At 34.5% G+C, this 23,167-nt stretch overlaps 2 protein-coding genes across 2 annotated transcripts; one reads left to right on the forward strand and one right to left on the reverse strand.

The window, feature by feature from the left end:
- Positions 1-1,460: 1,460 nt before the first annotated feature.
- LOC107950577 (flavin mononucleotide hydrolase 1, chloroplatic) lies at positions 1,461-8,352 on the forward strand. The gene is made up of 7 exons (XM_016885455.2): positions 1,461-1,833; positions 1,995-2,070; positions 3,446-3,497; positions 5,714-5,828; positions 5,912-5,982; positions 7,253-7,340; positions 8,108-8,352. The coding sequence occupies exons 1-7, from the start codon at positions 1,610-1,612 to the stop codon at positions 8,226-8,228; spliced, it is 747 nt and encodes a 248-aa protein (XP_016740944.2). The 5' UTR covers positions 1,461-1,609; the 3' UTR covers positions 8,229-8,352.
- Positions 8,353-9,017: 665 nt separating this feature from the next.
- Positions 9,018-17,325, reverse strand: LOC107950578 (pentatricopeptide repeat-containing protein At3g18110, chloroplastic). The gene is made up of 4 exons (XM_016885457.2): positions 13,647-17,325; positions 13,341-13,541; positions 12,404-12,494; positions 9,018-9,745 (listed from the first exon to the last, which is right to left on the reverse strand). Exons 1-4 carry the CDS (start codon positions 17,204-17,206, stop codon positions 9,215-9,217), a joined length of 4,383 nt encoding a protein of 1,460 aa, XP_016740946.2. The 5' UTR covers positions 17,207-17,325; the 3' UTR covers positions 9,018-9,214.
- Positions 17,326-23,167: the final 5,842 nt, after the last annotated feature.

Genomic DNA, 23,167 nt, shown 5'->3' on the forward strand with positions numbered 1-23,167 from the left:
TCGCATTTATCAAAGTGTTATTTTACTAACATTCTAATAGGTGTTCATCCTAATCCATGCATCAATTGTCCACTAACATTGAAAGTGGACAATTGCTATATAAAACCTTTTAACTCCTAAAGTTCAAGTATGACTAACTATTACCTTCATTACAACTTAGTCTTTAAACTAAAATCAATTATCAAATCAACCTAATTATCAAATCAGAATTTCTTATAACAATATAATAAACTAGCAATCATGAAATATGAAAATTTATAGACTCAACCATCGGTAAATGGAGTTTTGAAACCACCATTTTCGGTAACAAATTCATACAATAAACAATAAGCAATAAAGGGGATCATTACACCTTATAATATGCTAACTCTATTTGATGTATGCCAACTAGTTTTACTGGACATTAATCATTTTATACAAGTATAGACATTTATATAAACAAAACAAAATCAATAATTAACATAGAAATGTGAGATTTTAGGTGAATGTTCACTTGTCTCTTACAGCCTTATTTGCTTCAAGAATGAACATTCAATACTCAATTTAGCAATAACATCCAATTAACAATCATAACAAGTAATAAATCAAACACATGATATACAAACAAAACAGTGAACCATGCTTCAATAATCCGATACTCGCTACCCTATAACGAAACTAATTCGTAATCCGCTTTGAATGCTTCAAACGTGATGTTGATCATTTTAAATCCTCAATATCAACCCATATATAATTAAAAATACAAAACTTTTCTTCTTACCAACTATACTTAAAATTTATTTTCTTTCTACTTTTTCATTTATTCCTTCTACTTTTTCACTCAATCAAACACATTAGATCACAAGAACCTTGAATCATTAGCTTGATAGGTGCTTGGAAACTTGTTTAGATGGAAAATAAATAGATAATATTTTTTATTTAAATTTAATTATAAAATATAAAAAAATTTGAACAATAAAATTCGTTGTTCCGATTCAATTTGTTATCAAGTTTTACAGCCTATGCATGCCAATCAAGGTTCGAGGTTGACACAATTGGTCCAATATCAGGGTTTTCACACATTTAGCATTAGGATCCGCTAATTTAAATTTTTTTAAAATGTGTTTGGTAATTTTATTAACTTTTTAATTAATATAAAATTTTTCAACAAAAAAATGTTGAATAAGATAAGTAGGTAAGTAGCTTACATATTCTTCTTCTTCTTGGTTAAAAAGTAAGATATCCAAACTATTATGTTTAATTTTTTTATAAAAAATATATAAAATAAATTAAAATAGTAATAGTAATAACTAATAAGATTGAATTTAAGAAATAAATAATTTTGAAAAAAATTAAATTTATCCAAAGGAATAATTACATTCAATATTTAATTTTATTAAGAATATAAATTCATCACTAAAATTTTTTTTTATAAAATTACAAATATATACATATAAATATTGTGCCAAGGCATTTTATTTTTTTGAGAAGTACCCACAAACATGGATGAAACAAATAGTAAGCCCAAACATAGAGAGGCAAACCCAGAGTTGCGCAGCGAACATTGACCCTTCTTTCCTGGTAAGGGGAATCTGGAAACCAAAATATCAAAAATTCTCTTGGGTTGCAAATGTACGTTTGGATGGCTCAATTTGTTAGAGCATCACCACCACCAGCCACATCACTCTGCTTTCGTCCAAAACTATTTTCTCCATTCCCCAGAACCAGGATGGCAGTCAATCCCACCAACACATCACCTTCCTTCAACTCCAGGAAGCTTCCGATTTTGCTGTTTGACATCATGGACACCATTGTTCGTGACCCTTTTTACCATGACGTCCCTGCCTTCTTCGGGTAACTGGGTTTTTCATCTCCCTCCCCTCTTTCTCTTTTTTAATTCTTGTTTCGAATTGTGTTTGTTGGGTTTATATCATTTTTTTTTTCATTTCAAACCAATATAACTGCCACTGCTGGCGATAGTTTTTGAAGTGATCAAAGTTAAATTCGATGGTCAGAATGTCTTTGAAGGAACTAATTGAATGCAAGCATCCAACTGCATGGCTTGAGTTCGAAAATGGGGTGATTGATGAGGTACACCTAGATTAATAATGTGGGAAAGTTATATTTCTCTAGATTTTATTGACTAAAGTAGTCTTATGAGTAAGTGTTGGAAGATCTTTTAAACTGTTTGATTGAGGTACCTAACAAATTATAATATTTATTGAAACATGTTTCACTTGTCAATTTTTTAGGATTGATTGCCATTTCAAGCAATAAAAGCTAAGTTGGATGTTTATTCCTTTGAATTTTTGTACATAAAGGCGAGTTGAATAGAGTTCCGTAGTAACAGCTTTGACCTCAAGCTGTTTTGTGTACGAGAGGCTTGAAACCATCCCTGAGCTTGAATAAGTTTCATTTTATAAACTTGATCTTGACTTAATTAGGATCAAATATCTTAAAGAATATGTAATGTTATTTGTTCTATACCATTCATTTATTCAGACACACATAGGCCCTAAAAATAATAATATTATATATATTATAGTACATATAGATGATAATATATGCATTTTACTAAAAATATACATTTTTAAATGCTTTGTTATCCCTGCCGGTGTTTGAGCCTGAACTTGACTTGGCAGAGGAGGAGTAGAACTTGACTATTTCCTGAGTAGCTTGCACAGCATGTTGACCCACTTACAACCCGAGTTGGTGACATTGCATTAGTTTTGATTTTTCTTACTTCCCATCATTGTTGTCTTCTTACATCTCCTGCAAAATATCATTTAGCTGTTAAACACAAAATGAAATGGCCCTTTGTAGTCCTTTTCCTTCGTCTTTGATGTACTTTGCTTTCTGATAAGTGGATATAGTAGCTAAAACATTAGTCTATTAACAATATTTCTCTAGGCTTCAGCTAGTGAAGCTTGTGTACACAACCGAAGCATAACACACCACATATCTGTTGCCTTTAGATTAACTATCAGTACATTCATTGATTATTATTTATATTCTTTATTGTCCAGTATCCTTATTAGTTTTATGCCAACGTTAACCTATCCATAACCATGATCCTTTATTATATTGACCTGTATAGTTGATTCTTTGACAGAAACCTACTAGACCTTGTAAATTTCCAGTCCACCAGAAACATACTATTAAAGGATTACTTGATCATTGCGGTTTCAGTTTCACATTTATAAATGGAACTTTTGAATTTATACTTTATTACTGTACTTTCTACTGCATTTTTTAGCAATATAATTTGTGACTGAAAGCATGTAAAATAATTCCATGCCTTTCTTCTATGTTTAATATCCCCTTTTTCTCTTTCGCTCCCTTTCACTTATGGGTCTCTTCATTGCTATATGACTCATCTTTAAGACGCTGCTTTTCTCTCAATTTTATTGCCTTGCTGTTTACCTTCTGGTCTGGAGTGTGAGAAAGTTATCTTATTTCCTTTCAGGATGAGCTAGAAGGAAAATTCTTTAAAGACAGAAGACCTTTTGATTTGCAAGGTTGGTTTTGCATTTGTTTTCATGATGTTATTCTTTTAATCCATTGTCTCGAGGCTGATTAGCATTTTCATTAGATATAAGCAAAATATGCTTGATTTTAGTATAAATTCTCAAATAAAAATGAAATTAAATATTTTGCATTGTTAGGGGCAGATATTTGTTTCATTGAGCCATTTTCTTAATCTTTTTGTTGCATATGACACATAGATTCCTTTTCCATGATCTTTTAGTTCCACAATGCTAGTTTTGACGGTGTCTATATAGGAAACCTACGTTGCGTGGTATAGAAACGTTTATTGCTAACTGTAAAGAAAAAGGTTTAAGGATGCGCGCATATTGACAATGTGGGGTTTGGAGATAAGAGTCTACTTAAGAAGTATGTTCAATCACTTCTTGGAATCCTGAAGAAACTGGTTTCACTGTTAATGGCTTGATGACATCAACCTAAGAGAAGTATGGGAATTTTGATATTAAAGAAGGTAGAAAAGAAATGGGTTGTGTTTGCTAAAAACTAAGCACAGCAATCGTAGTTCTTAGGCTATTCTGGGGCCTTATACTATAATTGTGAATAAAAGAGCCAAACCATCAGGGTTTCTGGTGCTGACTATGCTGTACTGATGTGGTTTAGGGGAGAAAACAATAGCAATTAAAAGAATTAGAGCTGAACAAACGAATAGGAAAGATGGAACTCTAGAAAACTTAGGTTATAGAAAACCTCTAACTTTCCTATTAATTCAAAGGAAATAATCAGAATAATAATTATGGCTGTAAAGTCTAAAACTTATTTATATAGGATTTCTTTCTTGCAAGTTTCTAGGCTTATTTGCAAATAAAGTTTTATTCCTAACCCTAGCTTCAAACCCTAAAGATAACTAATAACCCTAGCCATCTATAATATATCTAATACTTAAAATAAATATTGTGAAATAAACTGAAATAATAAAATATTATAATAAAAATAAAAGCTGCTGCGTCATGAACTCTTCAAAGGAGGGTTTAGGTCGTTGAATATGAATGCCTATGCTGATATAATGCATGCATATCCCAATAGATGGTTGAGTGGTTATGTAGTGTTGGCATAGATGCCACTGCATGTTGATTCAAATATGTGCTTTATTGGTTTTCAATTCTGGATCATGCCCCAATTGATTGAGACAAAGAATTGATAATTTGCATTTATTCAGCTGTATTTTTTGCCTATGTTTGTTTTTCATAGGCATGTCTGTCCTGAAACATTGTCAAAATTTCCTCCGATGAAATTAGGACATACATTTATTAGTTACCCTTTTTTGCGTTTCAACTCTAAGCAAAAGGAAATAACTTTTCTTTGAAACAAATAGTTTAACCAGCCACAGACACATGTAGAAACCTATGATATCATGTAAAGTTACTAAAATAAATTTGGTTTGCATACTGTTGATATCATAAAAATGCCTTTTTTTGGCAGAAAATGTGTAGGAGAGTCGATATATATATGTTGTTCTGTGCTCTTTTCAATTTTAGTTGGTAGTGAGGTTTATATATATATATGTTGCATAATGATAATGGGATCGTACCAGAGCAGAGAAATATGCATTCCTAAGTGAGTTTGAGAGAGGTGGAGGGAAAGAGAAATATGCACACTGGTTCCAGTGATTGAGTTTCTAGTCTCTAATTACTTGAAAGATTGATGCAGGAACTAGTGTGAAATGTATCAGATGTGGTAAATAACTAGTAATTCTTGGAGTTATATTGTTCTAATCTTAATGAATGTAATATTCACTATTTCTTGAAATAATGAAAATGTATCTAATAGATCTATGGTTTGCCTACTTATTTTTAAGTAATATTAAGAAAATGCAAGAAGCGAATATTGATTTGTAAGTGAAATATGATCTTTTAAAGTGTAAATATGAATAACTGTTCTTGTAATTAAAATTTAATGAACTAATCAAATGTAAAACTCAGGATTGTGCTTTGATTTGTTTTACCCTTGAGAACTGTACATGGAAGGTGGAATCAGGTAAGCTATTACAAGTGCATTTCCAGTCAGGTTTAGAGAAAGATTTTGCATTTCTGTTTAATACAAGAGGAAACTATGATTGCAGTCCAATAGATTTCAAAAATTCTTTCTTCTTTGTATTTCCTTTGTAATATGTTTGCCCATGAATTTTGTCTAACATCTCCACGTTGGCCTTCCTAATTGTGTTTAGGTGTTAATTTCACTTATTTTTCAGGCCTCAAGAATTGTATGAGAAGAGGATATTCCTACATAGATGGAGTTGAGCAGTTGCTTCTGGACTTGAAGCAAAACAATTATGAAATGCATGCTTTTACAAATTACCCAATCTGGTAGGATGGAACAGCTCTCCCGATTCCTTCTGATTTGGTAGTTTACAAATTGAAGATATGTAAATTAGTATATGTTTCTTCAGGTACAGAATAATCGAAGACAAGTTAAACATTTCAAAGTATTTATCCTGGACATTTTGTTCGTGTATGTATGGTATGTTCAAGGACTTAGTCTCTTTGCAATTAGAATATTTCTTCCGCACAGAAGGATGTCTGCAATTTTTAGAACCAAATGAAGAATTTCAATTCTATATTTATTTTTATTAGTTTCAAGTTCCTAAATTCATTCCCTCATATTTCACATTATAGCTCTTAGCGGTATGCAGGAGGATGATTTTCTTGCACTCTTTTTTCTTAGAAAAGAGACCATAGCCTTAGGTGGGGGAGAGCAATTGGTTTTTTAGGTCGCTTCAGTCAGCCAGGTCGGTTAACTGACTTTATATTATATATTTTTTATAGGTTATAAATATATTTAAAATTAATTAATATATATTACAATTGGTTAATTTGGTTGGTTTGTTTGTGAAATTCATTAACCAATAACCAACCAAATTAACATATTTTAACCGACCACATAACTGACTTGGACATACTAATTTATTTAACCAAAACCAACAAAACTGAAGGTGTTGGTTAAGTCAGTTTGCACCAACTTTTGCTCACCCCTAGCCTTAGGGGAGCTGGGAAAGGGGAATTTTGCAAGTGCTAAGAATTAAACCAGCCTTGCCCTAATCCATCTCCTAAGGTGGGTGAACCATTAGGGCTAAACCCAGGTTCCTCACTCTTTAATCTCCTTTTCGCTGAAGTCATAATAGAATACCTAAGCCAATGATGAACTTCATAATCATTAACCTTGCTGATTTACTCCCAGATGGTAGTTTATCAGCATTATATGTGTCATGCATCATGAATGGTCTGAGTAAAAGAGTCTACAGCTAGTTTTTGTTTCAACCGAAAAGGTAAGGTCCTTAGTACCTTCTAGTTTGTCTTATGCTAATATGGGCTGCTCTTTCCATTTATTTTATTACAAGTGAAACGGCCGCATTTTAATTTTATTCCGTTCCATGACATTCTTTTGTGCTATAATTGTCTATCGAAAGTGCTACCTTTTTTTTTTACTTACTGTTAAATGGTTAGCTCCTCGTTATTTGTTCATTATTACTGCTTGCAGAAGCAAGTCAGCAGTCATGTTTCTTCTGTTCATTCAAAGAGAAATGATGCAAACATCTATTTGTCTCCATCACAAGATTTTCCTTTTATTTTTTCTGTCTTCCTAAATATTTCAATGTTGTTTTAACACTGTACAACTGTCAGTAATTGTGCTCTAGAGCAAATATGTACATCTAGAGAATGTCAACTGCTTTCTTCTGACTGTCATGTATCTCTTTCTGCTTAGTGAATGATTTTGTCTACTGTGCATCCAGGAAAGAGGAAGCCTGATCCTGATTTCTATTTGGCTGTTGTGGAACATCTTAAAGTTGATCCAGCAAGCTGTATATTCGTTGATGACAGGTACCATCCTTGCCACTTTACTGCTGTGGAGGCTTTTGTAATAGGATATAAAAGCAGAAGTAGATGGTACAAAATGTATTCAGGGGAGGGGGGGTTGAAAACATATTAGATGTTGCACCTTGTGTTAAAACAAGATGATGTTCTCTAATTAAAATTATGTAAACAGTTACGGATTCTCTATCTCATGCCTATGCATGACACATGCATTTGTTGTTTCAAGACCACATGGCCTCATGTGACTATAGGGTTGCGTGGGAGTTTTCTGTTAATGGGTCTGTCTGTGCACGATCATTCTTGTCTAGCATTTTTATCCAATGCATGTGAATTTTAAAAAAGTTATATGTGTATATGTATATGTTAATTTTTTAAGACGTTTACAACTGTTTATGGCCTAATCTCTATGTGCCACGTTTTTGGGGGTTCATGTGTATGAAAGCCTAGTGTGCCTCTAACAAACCTAAGAGAGAGAACCATTTCACATCATAGTCTCACTCTAGCTTCTCGAGGTTTGATTTCCGGCCCTGAAGTTGGAAATCCTAAATTCTAAATATCCTTTTGGACCGAAGTACCTGTGTGATCCGGAGTCATTGTATTATCTTCACTCCAATCATAGGATTTTCTTTGAAGGAAAGTTTTATCTTTCTCTAATGCTTTTAAGCCAACAAATTTCATTGAACTCAGTTCACCAACATCACATGCATATATATCATTCGGAGACTTGTACATTAACACCTAAGTAGCCTTTTTGCTTACTGACATGTTGGCAGGATAAAAAACGTTGAGGCTGCTGTAGGAGTTGGCATTACTGGTCTTCAATTCAAGAACTCAGATTTACTACGTCAAGATCTTCTACGGTTGGGGGTTGACATTGCAATAGATGCACAGTGAGGATCAGCTTAAGGCTGCAGAATGAACAGACATTGTGACCTCCAAACTTGCATTAAACTATATTTAGATTTTGTCCATTTTTGCTCTTCTGCCTTCTTAAAATTTATCCATCACCCTTATCTCTTGCATACATACATATCAAAATATTTCATTCTTTTTATCAAGTATCCTTTGAATAAATGTACGATATTCTGATTTCAAAAGTTTTGTACTCTGTATCGAACAGAAAATAGGAAAAAAAAAAAAAAAAGCCTTCACGATTTTCATGGAATAACCATCCTTAATGACCTGTTTTCCACTGATTTCTTTTTTCTTTTTTATTTCACATAAAAGTTGATAAAAGTACCATGAAAGCTCCTGTACTAAGAATCAGATTGTATATTATACATTTTATTCAAAATAGGCAAATTAGTGCATGGATATTAGGTCAAAAGCAAAGTCGTCGTTTTTTGTTTAAAATTTCATCTATTTTCACTATTAAAAACTGATGTAAATTACACATGAAATGTCATGTCTATCTTATTTTGACATACAAAGATCAAATTTAGCAATAGAAATAGATATAATTTTTAACAGAAAGATTAGTTTACTCTTTGATTCAATTTACAGAGATTAATTTGTGCATTTTTTTAGCAGATATAAAATGCAATCCCAACTCTTACAAATATCTCAACATTACTTTTACCTATAAAAATCAACGCGAACATAAATAGCTTGTAATCTAGTTTCATCAGGAAAAAAAAAGTCAACAGATTAGTGGCCTGGTTAGTCACTTGGGAATTAGCTCTGTTTAACTCTACTAACAGTGATTAGATAATTTCTTATTAAGGAACAAAGATTTAAGGGCATAAGTATTTACAATGCAGTCAAAACTCAAGGAACAAATATTTGAGGGCATTAGTATTTACAACGCTGGCATCAGAACTCCAGAGTAGCAAAATAGAGGTAAAATTGCCAAAAAAAATTAGTGAAGTTATGCCATTTTTTTAATTAGGATTTGACAAAGGTCTCCTTATAAATTTTCTCTTTCTGAGTTTCTTCACCACCCTTGTTCTTTTGCTCCCAACTTTTGACTTCAGCTTTTCTAACTTTTCCTTACCTCCCTCTATATCAGCTTCAATGGCTTTCTCTCTTTTCTCATCAGATAGCAAAGCCAGTCTAGCAAATTTCTTTGGCCTCACCAATCCAAGTCTCTCAGTTATGTCCTTGAATGCAGGTACAAGACCGCGTCTAATGAAACATCCTTCAATCAGTTGCATTGAGTTCAGCTCCGGGAGAGATGGGGCATTCTTCAATTCAAGGTCCAAGCAGAATGGTGAGTCCTTCAACCACATCCTAAGGGAGTGAGCCTTTGCTACAAGGAGACCACTGCGTGTTTTGCAAGGAAGAAAAGGAGAACCCATCTCCCAAAGGCACGCCTTCAGTGTGCTGTTGAGGGAAACCATGTTGTACTCCGATGTCCCAGTTATTAGAACAACTGATTTCGGAGACTCCGGATACCCTTGTAATGAAGCATCCTTCCATACGAAAAACATTGCTAAGTTAGAAATATAATGATGATAAATGAAAACCAAGATAAGAACAGGAAATAGAATAAAATGTATTAAACTAAATCAACTTCTGTAATGTCCTCGATCTTTCTGCAGTAAACTAAAATGGAGGCAACCCTTAAGTTTTAACCTTCACTAGTTTGCTGTTCAGGGTACCATTCGGAATCACAGGCAAGCTGGTAATCAATAAACTCTATATTTTCTTATCCCCGATTTAAAATGTGGGACTTAATTAAAAAGTCTAATTTTTCTCAAAATTCTCATCACTCTCGATCTCAAATAAAACCAAATTTATCTTCATACCATACCTTGCTTGCCGCTGTACGGTAACTTCCAGTTCCTATAAAAATGAAGCCCAGTCTTCCTCATGTCATACATGTACGTCTACCTTTACTAGTCCTACCAGGGTTGATACGGTATGTATAAACCCAAATTACATCTCTAACTAGTATCGGAGCTTAATAGTGAAAACTAACCAAAAAAAAAAAATCTGGTGTAAATACAAAGTAAAAAGGAAACTTAAAATCACCACTCAATAATCAATGAGGTACATAAAGCCTTGAATTTCAGCATTAAGTAAATTTTGCAAGTCCAGACACCATAAAGATAAGCACATAACAAGGGCAATAATAAAGAATATCTTTTATGTCAACCTTAAGCTAGAAATTTATCTTCACAACAGCTACATTAGCATCAACAAGGCCACCATTGTAGAAGCAATCATTTAAAGGATATCACATTATTTAAGTTAATGTCATATTAGCCATTAAACTTCAAGAAAACATCCAATATAGTAAATGAAGAAAATAAAAATATACAATGTAATACATCCACTTTGATTCTGTGTATCAATTCACCCACGTATAACGGGATCATCATTGGATAAAAAATAAGCCATAGATATAGTCCCTAAGAACGTTAAAACCGCAGCTACTAAACGGTAGTGCTATGAATAGGATCAAGGTATTCTAGCCAACTTTTGACCTACAAATGCTCTATTGGCAACATAGTCTATCAAGGCTCGCATTTTATGATGCTACCAGCATAAAGATCAGCACTGTATCAAGGATCAGTCATAGTCAGTAAGAAAGACTGCAGCTACTAAACAGTGGTACTGTGCATAGGAGTAAGGTATTGTAGCTGATTTTTGACCTACAAGTGTCCTCTTGAGTACATGGTTTAGTCAAGGTCAGACTTTTATGAAACTGTTCTACTGTAAGGATCAGCACAGGATCAAAGACAAATCATAGATAGTAGTCTGTAAGAAATAAGAATGTTGAAACGACAGCTGCAAAATAGCAGTATGTGCATAAGATCAAGGTATTCTAGCCAGCTTTTCACCTTGTGGAAATCTGGGATTCATATTCCAAGAATCTTAGGATTTGGTCAGCTAAATCGAAGGGATTTGAAAGACTGAATTGGAGGACAGCTAGTTAAATCTTTATTTATAGGAGAGACAATAGGTGAGATTTTCTTGTGTTAAAGTTTACTTTTTGTGTATTCTCCAGCCAAATGTCACTGCACCAGGTTGAGGAACATCAACTGATTTGTCCTCGTGAATTTCAAGCAATTGTCTCAGAACCATACCGAACTCATTAATGGTTGCCTTTAGATTGAGCACCAAGTCAATGGATTTCTTGGCGCTCAAGAAAACACCAAGTCTAGCAACCAGAACATCGAACTTCCTAGAGTGTTGATGGAGAAGGGGAGAGGAAAGAAGTGCAGATCTCTGAGTAGGCATAGGGAGGACAAGTGGGTAAATCCAAGATGGTCAAATTGTGATGGCTGATGGATGAGGATGAGTAGGAGATGAGGAAGGTGGGGAGACAAGAGAGAGGGAGAGAGGAAAACTGAGAGCCATAAAAGGGATCGCGATAGAGGTGGAGGATGGATTTTCAGGTAGAACCGGTGGCAGTGTCTACAATGGATTCAGGGGTTAATGCCATTTTCGATGAGGTCGAAACTGGTAGGATGGATTTGGGGTAGGGCCATTTAGTTGTTGGAGCAAGAAAGGAAAGGGGAAGAGAAAGAAAAAAAAATACATAAAATAAAAAAAATCTGAAAGTTCTAATTCTAATTTTCAGAATAATTTGATGTCTTTAATTTCAAACAATAAATTTGAGAAATATAAGGAAAACATTTAACTTTTTTATTCAATTTTGAAATCTAAAAACAATTATAATTTTCTATTTAAATTTTTCCAAAAAATTTACTTTAGAGAAGTTTGTATTCTAATTTTTCAAAAAGAAAAAGAAACCTTCATGCGACACATCTGCACCATATGGCTGCAACTGTACATGTTCAAAGGTATTTGTCTTGTAACTAGCCATTTTTTACGCCTTATATCATTATCTTACAGGTGAGAGTCACGCTAGCAATTTTACAAACAGTGTTGAAGTGTTGGATGAATTCATACACATCATCAAAGCAGAGGTATCATATTGCTCTTTTCTTTTGTACACAAACATTGAATTTTCATTTTCTTTTTCCTTTTTGAAGCATAGGACTAAATATGACATTATCCCTTATTATTATAGATAGGTGTGGCTTATATGTTGGTAAGGTTGCCCCTGGTAATTTTTGAAAGTTCAAAAAGAAACTAAAATAAAGGTTAAGAGAACTTACCTGCATATGATCAAGCCACAAAGTGAGAGCAACAAGAGCAGAACCAGCAGATAACTTTCTGAAATCAGCACCCCAGTCTTTATCAGCTACCCTGAATAAGAAATGCTATAATGATTAAGGGAAACAAATTCGGTATGTAATATAATTGTCTAATTTTGCATTAACTTCCTATCCATGATTATGCATATGCATAAAACAGTCCTCTTTAAAGTATTACAAAATCCTAGAACTCTACATTTGCGTCAAAGTTCCTTTGCAGTTTCAGTCTTTTCATATGACTGGATCTGCATTGATGCAAGCTATTTCAGACCAGTGCTAACATCAAGATAAACTGGAGGTTTTGAGTTCCATGGAAATATGCTCACGATCTACAACGGTAAAGACAGAAACCAAGTCTAGGCTCTATAGTGGTCTTTGGGTGCTGAAATCAGAGAAGCAATCATGCTATATAGTCGTCGAGAAGCCTACAAATTACATGATTCACATCACATCCAGGGTTTCCCAGGCAACTCAACTTATAAAGGAGAAGGGCACCAACAGCTTAATTACGAACAAAATTTTCTTGTAGCAGCAAGCATATCCTGATACCTAAAGGACTAAGTTCCAAATTAAGCAAGAAAAAAACTTCATTTGACTAATCAACAGCTGCAAACAAACTAAAACTACTTTTGAAGACCTAATAAAATCTTGATACTCCATCAAACTTCTGGCATAATCAGAAGTCATCAAGGTACACTTTAGTCACGAAACTTAGAATAGATAAATATAATAAAAGTAAATCACATTGGTAACATTTAAAATATGGTCAATATTATAAATCCATGAAAACTCTCTTTTCTTGGACTAGTTTCAAGAACTTTATTGATGTCAGAGTACGGAATCAAAAGAGTTTGGTAAAAAGGCAATGGAAAACTAACCTATCAGTGCCAGAATATACCTGAAAACATCATGTCGATAAATGTTCTTCTTGACTGCCAATTGGAAAACCCAGGAGGCAGTGGCCCGATGCTCAAATGCCCATAATAGATCCACCAAGGAATTGACAAAGTTAAAGGCTGCACTGTCCTCTACAGGTTCTAGCTTATCAAGACAACTTTCTAGCTCTGAAAATAGTAACTCAGATTTTTCTGTCATAAGCCTAGATTCCAACAATAACAATCAGTAAGTGTAAGGAATGAAACAAAGGGAAAGAAAAATCCATCTTCAAGACCATTGTCTTGTTCCTAAAATGAAAAACATATACCTGATAGGAAGATCAAATCCAGCATTACGAAGTGCGTTTAAGAGGACAATGACTTCACCTGTGTGCTGGGACAAACTTGCAGCCCTGATAAAGCATGTCCAAATTCTGTGGTCTACTTCCAAGCCCTCCATCTTCATCTCCATAAGCTTTTGAATTCCAACATTATAATCTCCATTCTGAAGATAAGCATTAATGAGTGAACTATATGGTAGTGTAGTCAGATTTAATCCTATTTCTTTCAAATTAGCGAGGACATTTTCTGCTTGCTGTGGCTGTCCAGAGCTTCCATAAGAAACCATAAGCAAGTGCATTGTAGCAATAGTGGGTTTCACTCCAGCTTTTTTCATCATGCTTAACAGGTTTTCAGCTTTGGAATGGTTTCCAGAATTTCTATATATTTTCATCATTGTATGATAGAAAGAGCGGTCCAATTTGTAGCCTTTCAAAAGCAAATCGTTGAACAATTCCTCAGCTTGTTCCAACAGTTCCTGCTTGCCAAATGCTGAAATCAGACTTTTAAAGGTGTCTAATTTCGGTTCTAAACCCACTTTCCTCATTTCATGCATCAGAGATAATCCCTCTTCAGGTCTACGATCTCTGCAGTACATTATTATCAAAGTGTTGTAAGTGTCCTCATTTGGTTCAAGTCCAGCTTCTATAATCTGTTGATATATCTGAGCTGTCCTTTTGTAATCCTCAATTCCTGAGTATAACTTTAGCATAGAATTCCAAATTGAAAGATCAGGCTTAAATCCTGCTTCTTCCATTTCAGAGACAATTGCTTCAACATCCCTCACCCGTTTACCCTTGCAGAACAGTCTAATCATAATCCTGTAAAGATGCATTGTAGGAAAATACCCTGCAGCTTTCATTCCACTGTATATCTTCTTCACCTCAAAGAGGTTTCCAGCTTCTGCAAATGCATCAAGCATCAGAAGAATAGAACTCTTGCTTATTTTAAAACCCATATCTTGCAACTCCTCGATTACCACATAAATCTCAGACAATCTTCCATCCACAACTAGTGCTTCCAATAGACCATTAATGGAATCTACTGTTGGCGAAGGACCATCTCTCATCATTGTATTAAAAACAGCTCTAGCTCGTTCATAGCAACCGCTTGCGGCATAAGCCTGTATTAAGGCATTCCAGATTTTGCGATCCACATTCATATATCTTTGTCTAACATTGCCCACCACACTTTCAGCTTTCTGCCACAGCTTCACTTTTCCATATGCTTCAATAACATCAACATAAATAATAGAATTGTCAAGCAGAAGACCTTGCACTTCAGCTTGATTAATCAAACAATGTGCCGTCTCAGGGAAGCCCATTTTACAATATACCCTAATCATACATTTCATGATACATTCAGAAGGTTCAACACCACAGAATCTCATTTCAGTAAAAATCTGAGAAGCCTCAGTTAGAAGTTTATTTTCTTCACAGCATCTAATAAGGGACTCATACATGGTAGAACTCCTGCTAAATGAACCAGATTCTCTAGCATTACTGTACTCCTTCAAGGCAGCATCTAACTGGCAAGCCTCACAAAGTACGACAACTAGAGCTTCAGTTATCAGTTTACTGGGCCCTTCAGTGTGTTCTTTCAAGAACTCAAGTAATTCACATGCTTCTTTGTTCCTGCCAGATGAACTGTATGAACTCAAAATAGACAACAAATTTTCATCATCTAGCGCTTCACCATTACTTATGCCTAATCTCAGCATCTGTACAGCCAGGTCATAGCATTCACCCTTGACAAGGAAAGAAGAAACAGTTTGAAGATTCATACCACAAAGTTCTTTCATGTCTCCAACCACCATTTTAATTTCTTCCACTTTGTTTTCCTTTGTTAGTGCCTGAAGCATCACCTCATAAAGTATATTATCTGGTGTGAAACCATCACGAACCATTTCCTGGTACAGCACCCATGCTTTTGTTATTTCATTACATCTCAAAAGGATATCCAACATGACAGAGTATGCCAGGAAATCAGGTCTAACCCCAGATTTCCGCATGCAATTAAATGTATCCTCAGCCTCCACAGCCATTCCAGCCTTAGCATACCCACAAATCAAAGCACTATAAGTCCGCACAGTAGGCTTAACACCTGCATCCAACATCTCTGACATCAAATTAGAAGCCTCCTTTATCTTATTTGCTTTCCCTAGGGAATCGATCAAGACTGTATATGTTACCACATCTGGACTCCGCCCTGACAATTTCATGTCCTTGTAAAGCTGCAATCCCAATTCATGCTGGCCCTGCTTCCCATACATGTGAATAATTGTATTATAAGTCATCTCATCTCTACCGAACCCCATTTCAATCATTTCTTCACAAATCTCTTTTACCTTGTCCACATTTCCTTCTCTTGCAAAAGCATATAACAATGAATTATATGTGACTGCATCCGGGAAAAACCCTTTAGACTCTAAATCCCTAAACAGCTGCTCAGCTTTATATGCCATCCCACATCTCCCATACACAGAAATCATAGCATTGTAAGTCCATAAATCAGGTTGACAATTATGGCTGTCCATATCGTCAAAAACCTTCATTGTCTCCTCCAAGTTTGATTCCCTAGAACAAGCACTAATAAGAGTATTATAAGTTATTATATCTGGCCTAAGACCAGACCTCCTGACCTCATTCAAAAGCTTGATAGCTAAATCAGGCACCATAGCTCCTGCTTTCAATCTGGCATTTATTAAAGTATTGAAACTCACGAGGTCAGGCTCACACCCTCTCTTACGCATTAAATCAAGCAGTTCCTGCACTTTCTGAAACCTTCCATTTCGTGCATAAACACCCATCATGGCATTATAAACCTGGACGGTATTTCCAACAGCAGGCTCAGCCCTGGTAAAGATTTCAACAGCTAAAATCTCCTGATTGGCCTTCCCCAGCACAGCCAAGATAGTAGCAAGCATCCTGGCATTAGGGGAATACCAGTTCTTCAAATTTAACCACTCATAAACTTCCAGGGCACGTTGCCAGTTCTCCTGACCAACATATTTCACTAGGAAGCAAAAATCGGTTGGTGTCATCTGAACTTTCCTATCATCCAAAACATCAGCAACAAACTGGTCTTGTTCCAACCCCAAAATCCTGTCTGTCAAAAACTTCACTCTTTCTCTCCAATCTTTGGCCCTTTTCAATGCCAGTTTACTCATTTTCTTAACTCTAGTCTTACTTATTCTCCCCAATTTCTCCTGGGTCTCATCGCTCACTTCCAAAGTTTCAGACTTTGAGGACTCCAAAGACAATTCAGCTTCCTTAACAACATGGGTAAGTTGAGGAGAGGTAGGTGAAAAATGGGTTTGACTTAAAGGGTAAGTTTCAGCTAGTTGAATTTGAAGGTGAGGCCATCTCTCAGATGGGGAGGCTCTGCTATAGCTAAATGTGCTGTTATTACTAGTGCTGTCATTTGAGTGTTCATTTGGTGAAGGACTTGAGAGGTGGGAAGAAGAGTAAGAGATAGAGGTGTTCATGCATACCTTTGAAGTAGGAGAGGCAAAGGTTACAACAAGTCCTCCATTGCAAGACATGGCCATGGCCAAGGCCAATGTCCTCTAGCCTTCTCAAAGTTCAAGTCGAGTGCTGCGGAAGAAAACAAGATAAAAGATATTTCTCCCCCATTGCTTTTGGCGGGGTGCGGAGCGGATGTTTATTCTGGAGTTGGGAGTTGCTAGTCGAATAGATGTTTCTGTTTCCCTAAAAGTTGGGTCCAACTTGGTTTGGGTTTAATTGGCCCATCTGACTTCCAAGCCTACAGAATTTCATAAAATTACTACTTTGGTCACTAAGTTTGAAGATGCTCCTATTTTGGTCACTTAAAAAGTTTATTGATGTGTCCTAATAAAAGAAAATGTTATTGATGATAAAAGGAAACCTAATTAGCTTAGGTCAATTTAGTTGTGGAATCCACTCTCCAAAGAGATTTTTTTTTCATTTTAGTTTCTGACTTTTCATTTTGAATCTCAGAACAAGAAAGAAAATGAAAAGATTTAATAAACTCGAGGTTTTTTTTCCTTTAATTGTAAGATGTGACTTTAAAATATAATACATTAAATACATTTAAAATATTAAAATAAATATTTTTTAACAAATTAAAAATACGTAAAAAAATCTTTATACTTAAATAATATTAAGATAGTTGCAACTTAGCAAGTAAATGTCTCTAAATTAATAGTAAAATTAACAATAAAACAAGAGTTATATAATATCTAAACAATAACAATAAAATAGTAGCAATATAATAGCGAAATAGTAGCAAAACAACAGCAAAATAACTTATTTGGTTTGGGCCAAGCCAAAAAATCCTACCCGAGGCTCAGTTAATTTAGAAAATGGATATTATTTTTTGTCAAAACTTATTTTTCGAGTTTATATTTTTATTTAAACCCTCCAACATTTGAGATAGACTTTCAAATTTAAACGAATAATCTAGTACATAATTAATTCCTGTTACATATAAAGAAAAAAAATTTGAGAGCAAAGGCATAGCAGGCGACAATAGAAATGCGAATAAAGAAAAGAGAGAGAAATGGCAGCCTCAAAAAAAGCAAAGGTAGTGTTGATCATCAGAGTTGCATAGGTACTTCTTGCAAGCTTTTGAGCAACTCGGTGGTTCACATATCGAATTGTTTTTCCATTGCAATTTATTTCAATTTCTTTTTTGATGGAATTGGAATTTGTTTTGCAGTTGCAATGCCTAAGAAATTTAGGGAGCTGATGAAGGTTGATGGGCTTACAAATGATGAAGTTAAAAAGCCATTTACAGGTTTGTACTACTAATTTAAATCATTAAATGTTATTCACAATAAACTAAAAGGATGTAAATATGATTGTAATACCTCTAATTTGGATTGGCCACGATATCAATCAAACAATGCTATCATTGATGCTCAGAGGCATCTCTAATAATCCTATTGACTATACAATACCTATATTCGATCAAAACAATCCTAATTACTATTAAACATTAGATTTATAAATGCTAATTATAAACCTCAGCTTGCCTACTTATAAACGTGCTAATCTTCGAAACTAGGCTTGGGGTATTGGCACATTTGAGGATGGTATTGATACCCTATTACTTGAGGTTATATGTAAAATCCGTTAGTTAGACTGTCAGTGATTTTAAATAAGCGGTGTTACACCTTATGCTCGAAGGCATTTATGATTTTTTTAATACATTTATGGTCATTACGAAACGTGTTATGGTAATAAACAACAACAACAAAATCTAAAATAAAAAAATATATGATTTCATTAGCCATTCGATGGTGACATTACATGATAAACAATTAAAACATAATATTAGTAAGTCAAAAATAGGCATAAGCATATAATAAGCAAAATGCTCATTCTATTTGACTCGGTTACAGATTACATACAACTCCATTATACAACAACTTCTCGAGTCTAAACTTAGTACCATTTTAAATATAAATCACATTTTCACTTCTACGGGTTACTATTTTATTGATTTATTTCAATTTTTATTCATAAGCTTTCACCTTTTTACTATTCTTCTATCAAATACACATTTATTAGTCTGTCACTCAATTCCGTTATACTTTGCTTACCATAACATTTCATCATAATATTCATTTCCAGACTTAATTATTAGATTACAATACTTTTGACTCAATCCTCATTTCAATAACACATAAATAATTCAAAACATCATACATCATTTATGCTAATATATATTTTATTTATCCAACTTTTAACCATCATATCCCTATCTCAACCTCTTTTTCTTATGCGTACTATCAGTCAATACTAGTTAGCATATGAATCATGTTTTAAATTCTAAAAGACAAACCATTATTATGTCCATTAGCTACTAAATTCATCTCAATCCGAGTTATAACTCTTTTATCCTACTTTTTACAAGCTACTAAATTTTCATTATAATAAGTAAGCTTTTAATATTCTAAACAACCTTATCATCATGAATTCCGATCATAATTTCATTGAGATCCATTACAATCTCATTTCTGCTCCCGTAATAACTCAATTTAACTTATAAGACTCAGTTATAAACTTAGAACTGACCTGACGTCAAATGTAGTAGTAATTTCAGTCTATTTCCGCACTTAAAGAGCTTGTTTTCTAGCACTTTTAGTATTCATTATTACATTTTCGATATTTAGTGGTTAGTATTAAATATTAGTAAAATAAGTGTTTTAACACATTTGTGGATGTTTGTGACCTATTAGGTCGACACAGGCCTTAGGTAGTTCTAATTGGTGTAATTGAGTGTGTATGATGATGGATTATAGGCCCAATGGACGTAGGAACGTGGGACAAGTGATGCACACGCTGTTTGAGCCGCTAAAGTAAGACAATAACCAAAGAAGCCTACAAATCACTATCGTGTCACACCATAGGCCTTGCAGGGTATAACATAGACCCGACGTGGTACCTAAGCATTACGCGGCTATTTTCCTCCACACAGTCAACTTTATACGAAGACCTAGGATGAATCAAAGACCTAATTTGGACTGCCAACACTCTTATAAATAAAACTTTAGGGGTTTGATGTAACTAAGTCGTCTTAGACACATTTAAAAACCTTAGAAATTTAGGAGTAGAATTGGATTAAGTCTTCTTTTGTTTTCCATAAACTCTTTATTCTTTCCTCTTAGAATCAGTTTCGGTCCTAGAGTTATTTTATAATATTGAAGTATTCAGTTTATTTCTCTTTCACAAGCGACAAGATTTGATTATTCCAATCGAGAGATCCGCTACTCCGTTCTTCAATCGAAATCAAATCAGGATTATTCTAATCTCTTCTCTCTTCTGATTTATTCATGTTATCTACATGTTTAATTTATTTGAGTTTGAGATTATGAATATCATGAGTGGCTAAATCCCTTAGAGGAGATTAATGAATGGATGAGGACGTGATTAACGGAGGATTTAGGGTTTTTTGATAGGATTAGTTGGTTTAAATCACGCGTTCCTAAACCCTAGGCTTAACAACCCTAGGAAGTAATTATAGGTTAAATGAGGTCGGAGATAAGTTTTGCCGAGTAAATCGTAATTGATCCTGATTTAGAAAGTGAGGTCGGGAGATAAGTGAGTATCAACCAATTAATAAATTAGTTAGAGGCTGAGAGGTAATAATTGATTAATTAATAGCTAATCCACCCTAAAACCCTAATTTGAAGTTAATTACAACCCCTGAAACGAGTTAATCTTCCTGATTGATTTAATCAATTTAATCGTTTGTGTTTAACTTTTTGTTATTTATTTTAGTATTTAGTTTTCACTATTAATCTCTTTTATGATCTGTCATAATATAGGATTTAATTATTATTTAGACTTATTATTGTAAAGAGATTTTCAATAGATTTATTCCATCCTCCATTGGGTACGATCATCGAAATACTTCCCTATGTTTCGTTGTAACACAAATACTATATTACAATTTGACCTGTATACTTGCGGACATCGCTAATTTACTTTTATATATGTTTTGGTATGATATTTATACTATAAATGATAACACGTTTATAGGCGATCAAGTTGTTGGTGCCGTTTTTGGGGAGGTTTCAACATTAAATCTAAAAAAGATCTTTACAATTAATAAGACAAATGGGAACGTTAAAGACTATAGATATGATAATTTTATTTATGTTATTTTTAATTTTTGTTTATTCATTTTTATTGGTTGAATTTCTTTTTAATTTTTGAGGTTGTTTATGACCCGAAGTGGAAGCACCCCAATTAAACCATATCTCGATCTTGACTAGATTATTAGAAACCATCATCAATTCATGAACACTGATCCAACTGTGGTCATTAATCAACCTTGAGAGAATCTGCTATTAGAGGATCCATAAGAATGAAAAGCAAACATCCGTATAGATGCCTCGATGGATCAAAGGACGTTGCATGAATATGCTTTACCTACACTCGATGCGGTGCGAGGTAGTATAGAAAGGTTGGCGATCAACACCAATAATATTGAAATAAAGACGACCACAATTCATACGATCCAGAACATGTTGCAATTTAAAGGAAACATGGTGGAAAACCCGAATCATCACTTGAAGTGGTTCCTACAACTGTGTGACACCTTCAAATACAACGGGTATCCGATGATGCTATGTGTCTTTGGTTATTTCTGTTTTCTCTATGTGATAACGCGGCTAATTGGTTTCGTTAGAACCAGATTCCATTATCACGTGGGATGATTTAGTAGAAAAATTCCTCCATAAATTTTTCTCGATTAGCCGAATCATTCAGTTGAGGCAAAAAATCACCAATTTTAAGCAATATGAAGGTGAATCCTTGTACGAGGTGTGAGAATGTTTCAAGTCGATGCTCCAATGTGCCCACACCATGGGCTACAAGCATGCCTCCAAATCCAGATATTTTACAATGGTGTTGACGATAATATTAAATCCAGCCTAGAAAGAGCGGTCGTAGGATTTATCATGTTCCACACGTATGAATGAGCCTACAAAATCATAGATGATATGGCTATGAATTCGTATATGTGGCCTAATGAAAGGTTCACATACAAACCAAAGCCTCAAATGGTAAAAGCTATAAACGAAGATAACGAAGATGATCAATACCAATGAATCCTAGAAAAGCTTAATCGTTTGGAGACAACTGTCAAACCAACGAGAGCGAAGCCTTATTTTGAAAACCAACCAGAAGAAGCGAGCTACATAGGTAATAGGGGTTGAGATTTTTATTCAAACATTTAGAACTTCGATTGGAAGGATCATCCAAACCTCAAATAGGAAGGCAACCAATGAGGTGCAAATCAAGGGCAAAACTGACCAACCCTCATTACCAATCTCTACACTTAGAACAAATATCAATGGGGAATGACCATGCGGCATGTGGTCAAAGATTCGATCGACTAGAGGGGAGATGCAAATAATGAATATAAACATTCAATAAGTCCAAGCTACATGTGGATGAATTGAATCCCAAATGGATAGCCTTTGCGACCAAATGAGCCAGTTAATGACGCTGTTTCAAAAGCAGAGCGACCAAAATATCCTTAGAAATATGAAGATCAATCCTTATAAAGATAGGAAGAGGCATGTAAAGACGATTCTTTTGCGATCAGGAAAAGAATTAAAAATGCCCAACAAGCCCGTCAATGAAGAGGAGAAGGTTCCTGAAGAGGTTGACGAACCCATGGAGGAGGAAGCCAAGCAAAATAAGCCGATTGAGGAGATAGTCGAACTAGTTTCTGATCTAGTTATCGCAAATCCAAGCACAATAAAGGTACCCTTCCTAACATGATTAGAGGAAAAGAAAAAGAGGGACGAGGTAGATTTCATGAATTTCTTAATTTATTTAAAACCTTCAATGTCATTCTGATGCTTTTAGAATTAATCAAAAAAATCCTGAAATATGCCAAGTATTTAAAGGAAATCATGGCAAGGCATAAGAAAATGTAAAATGGTGACGGAATGACATTGGTGCCTCGTGTAGCGCTTTAATTGCAAAAAAGATACCCCCAAAATTGAAAG

The sequence above is a fragment of the Gossypium hirsutum genome, chromosome D03, assembly GCF_007990345.1.
Source record: "Gossypium hirsutum isolate 1008001.06 chromosome D03, Gossypium_hirsutum_v2.1, whole genome shotgun sequence".
Classification (NCBI taxonomy): domain Eukaryota; kingdom Viridiplantae; phylum Streptophyta; class Magnoliopsida; order Malvales; family Malvaceae; genus Gossypium; species Gossypium hirsutum.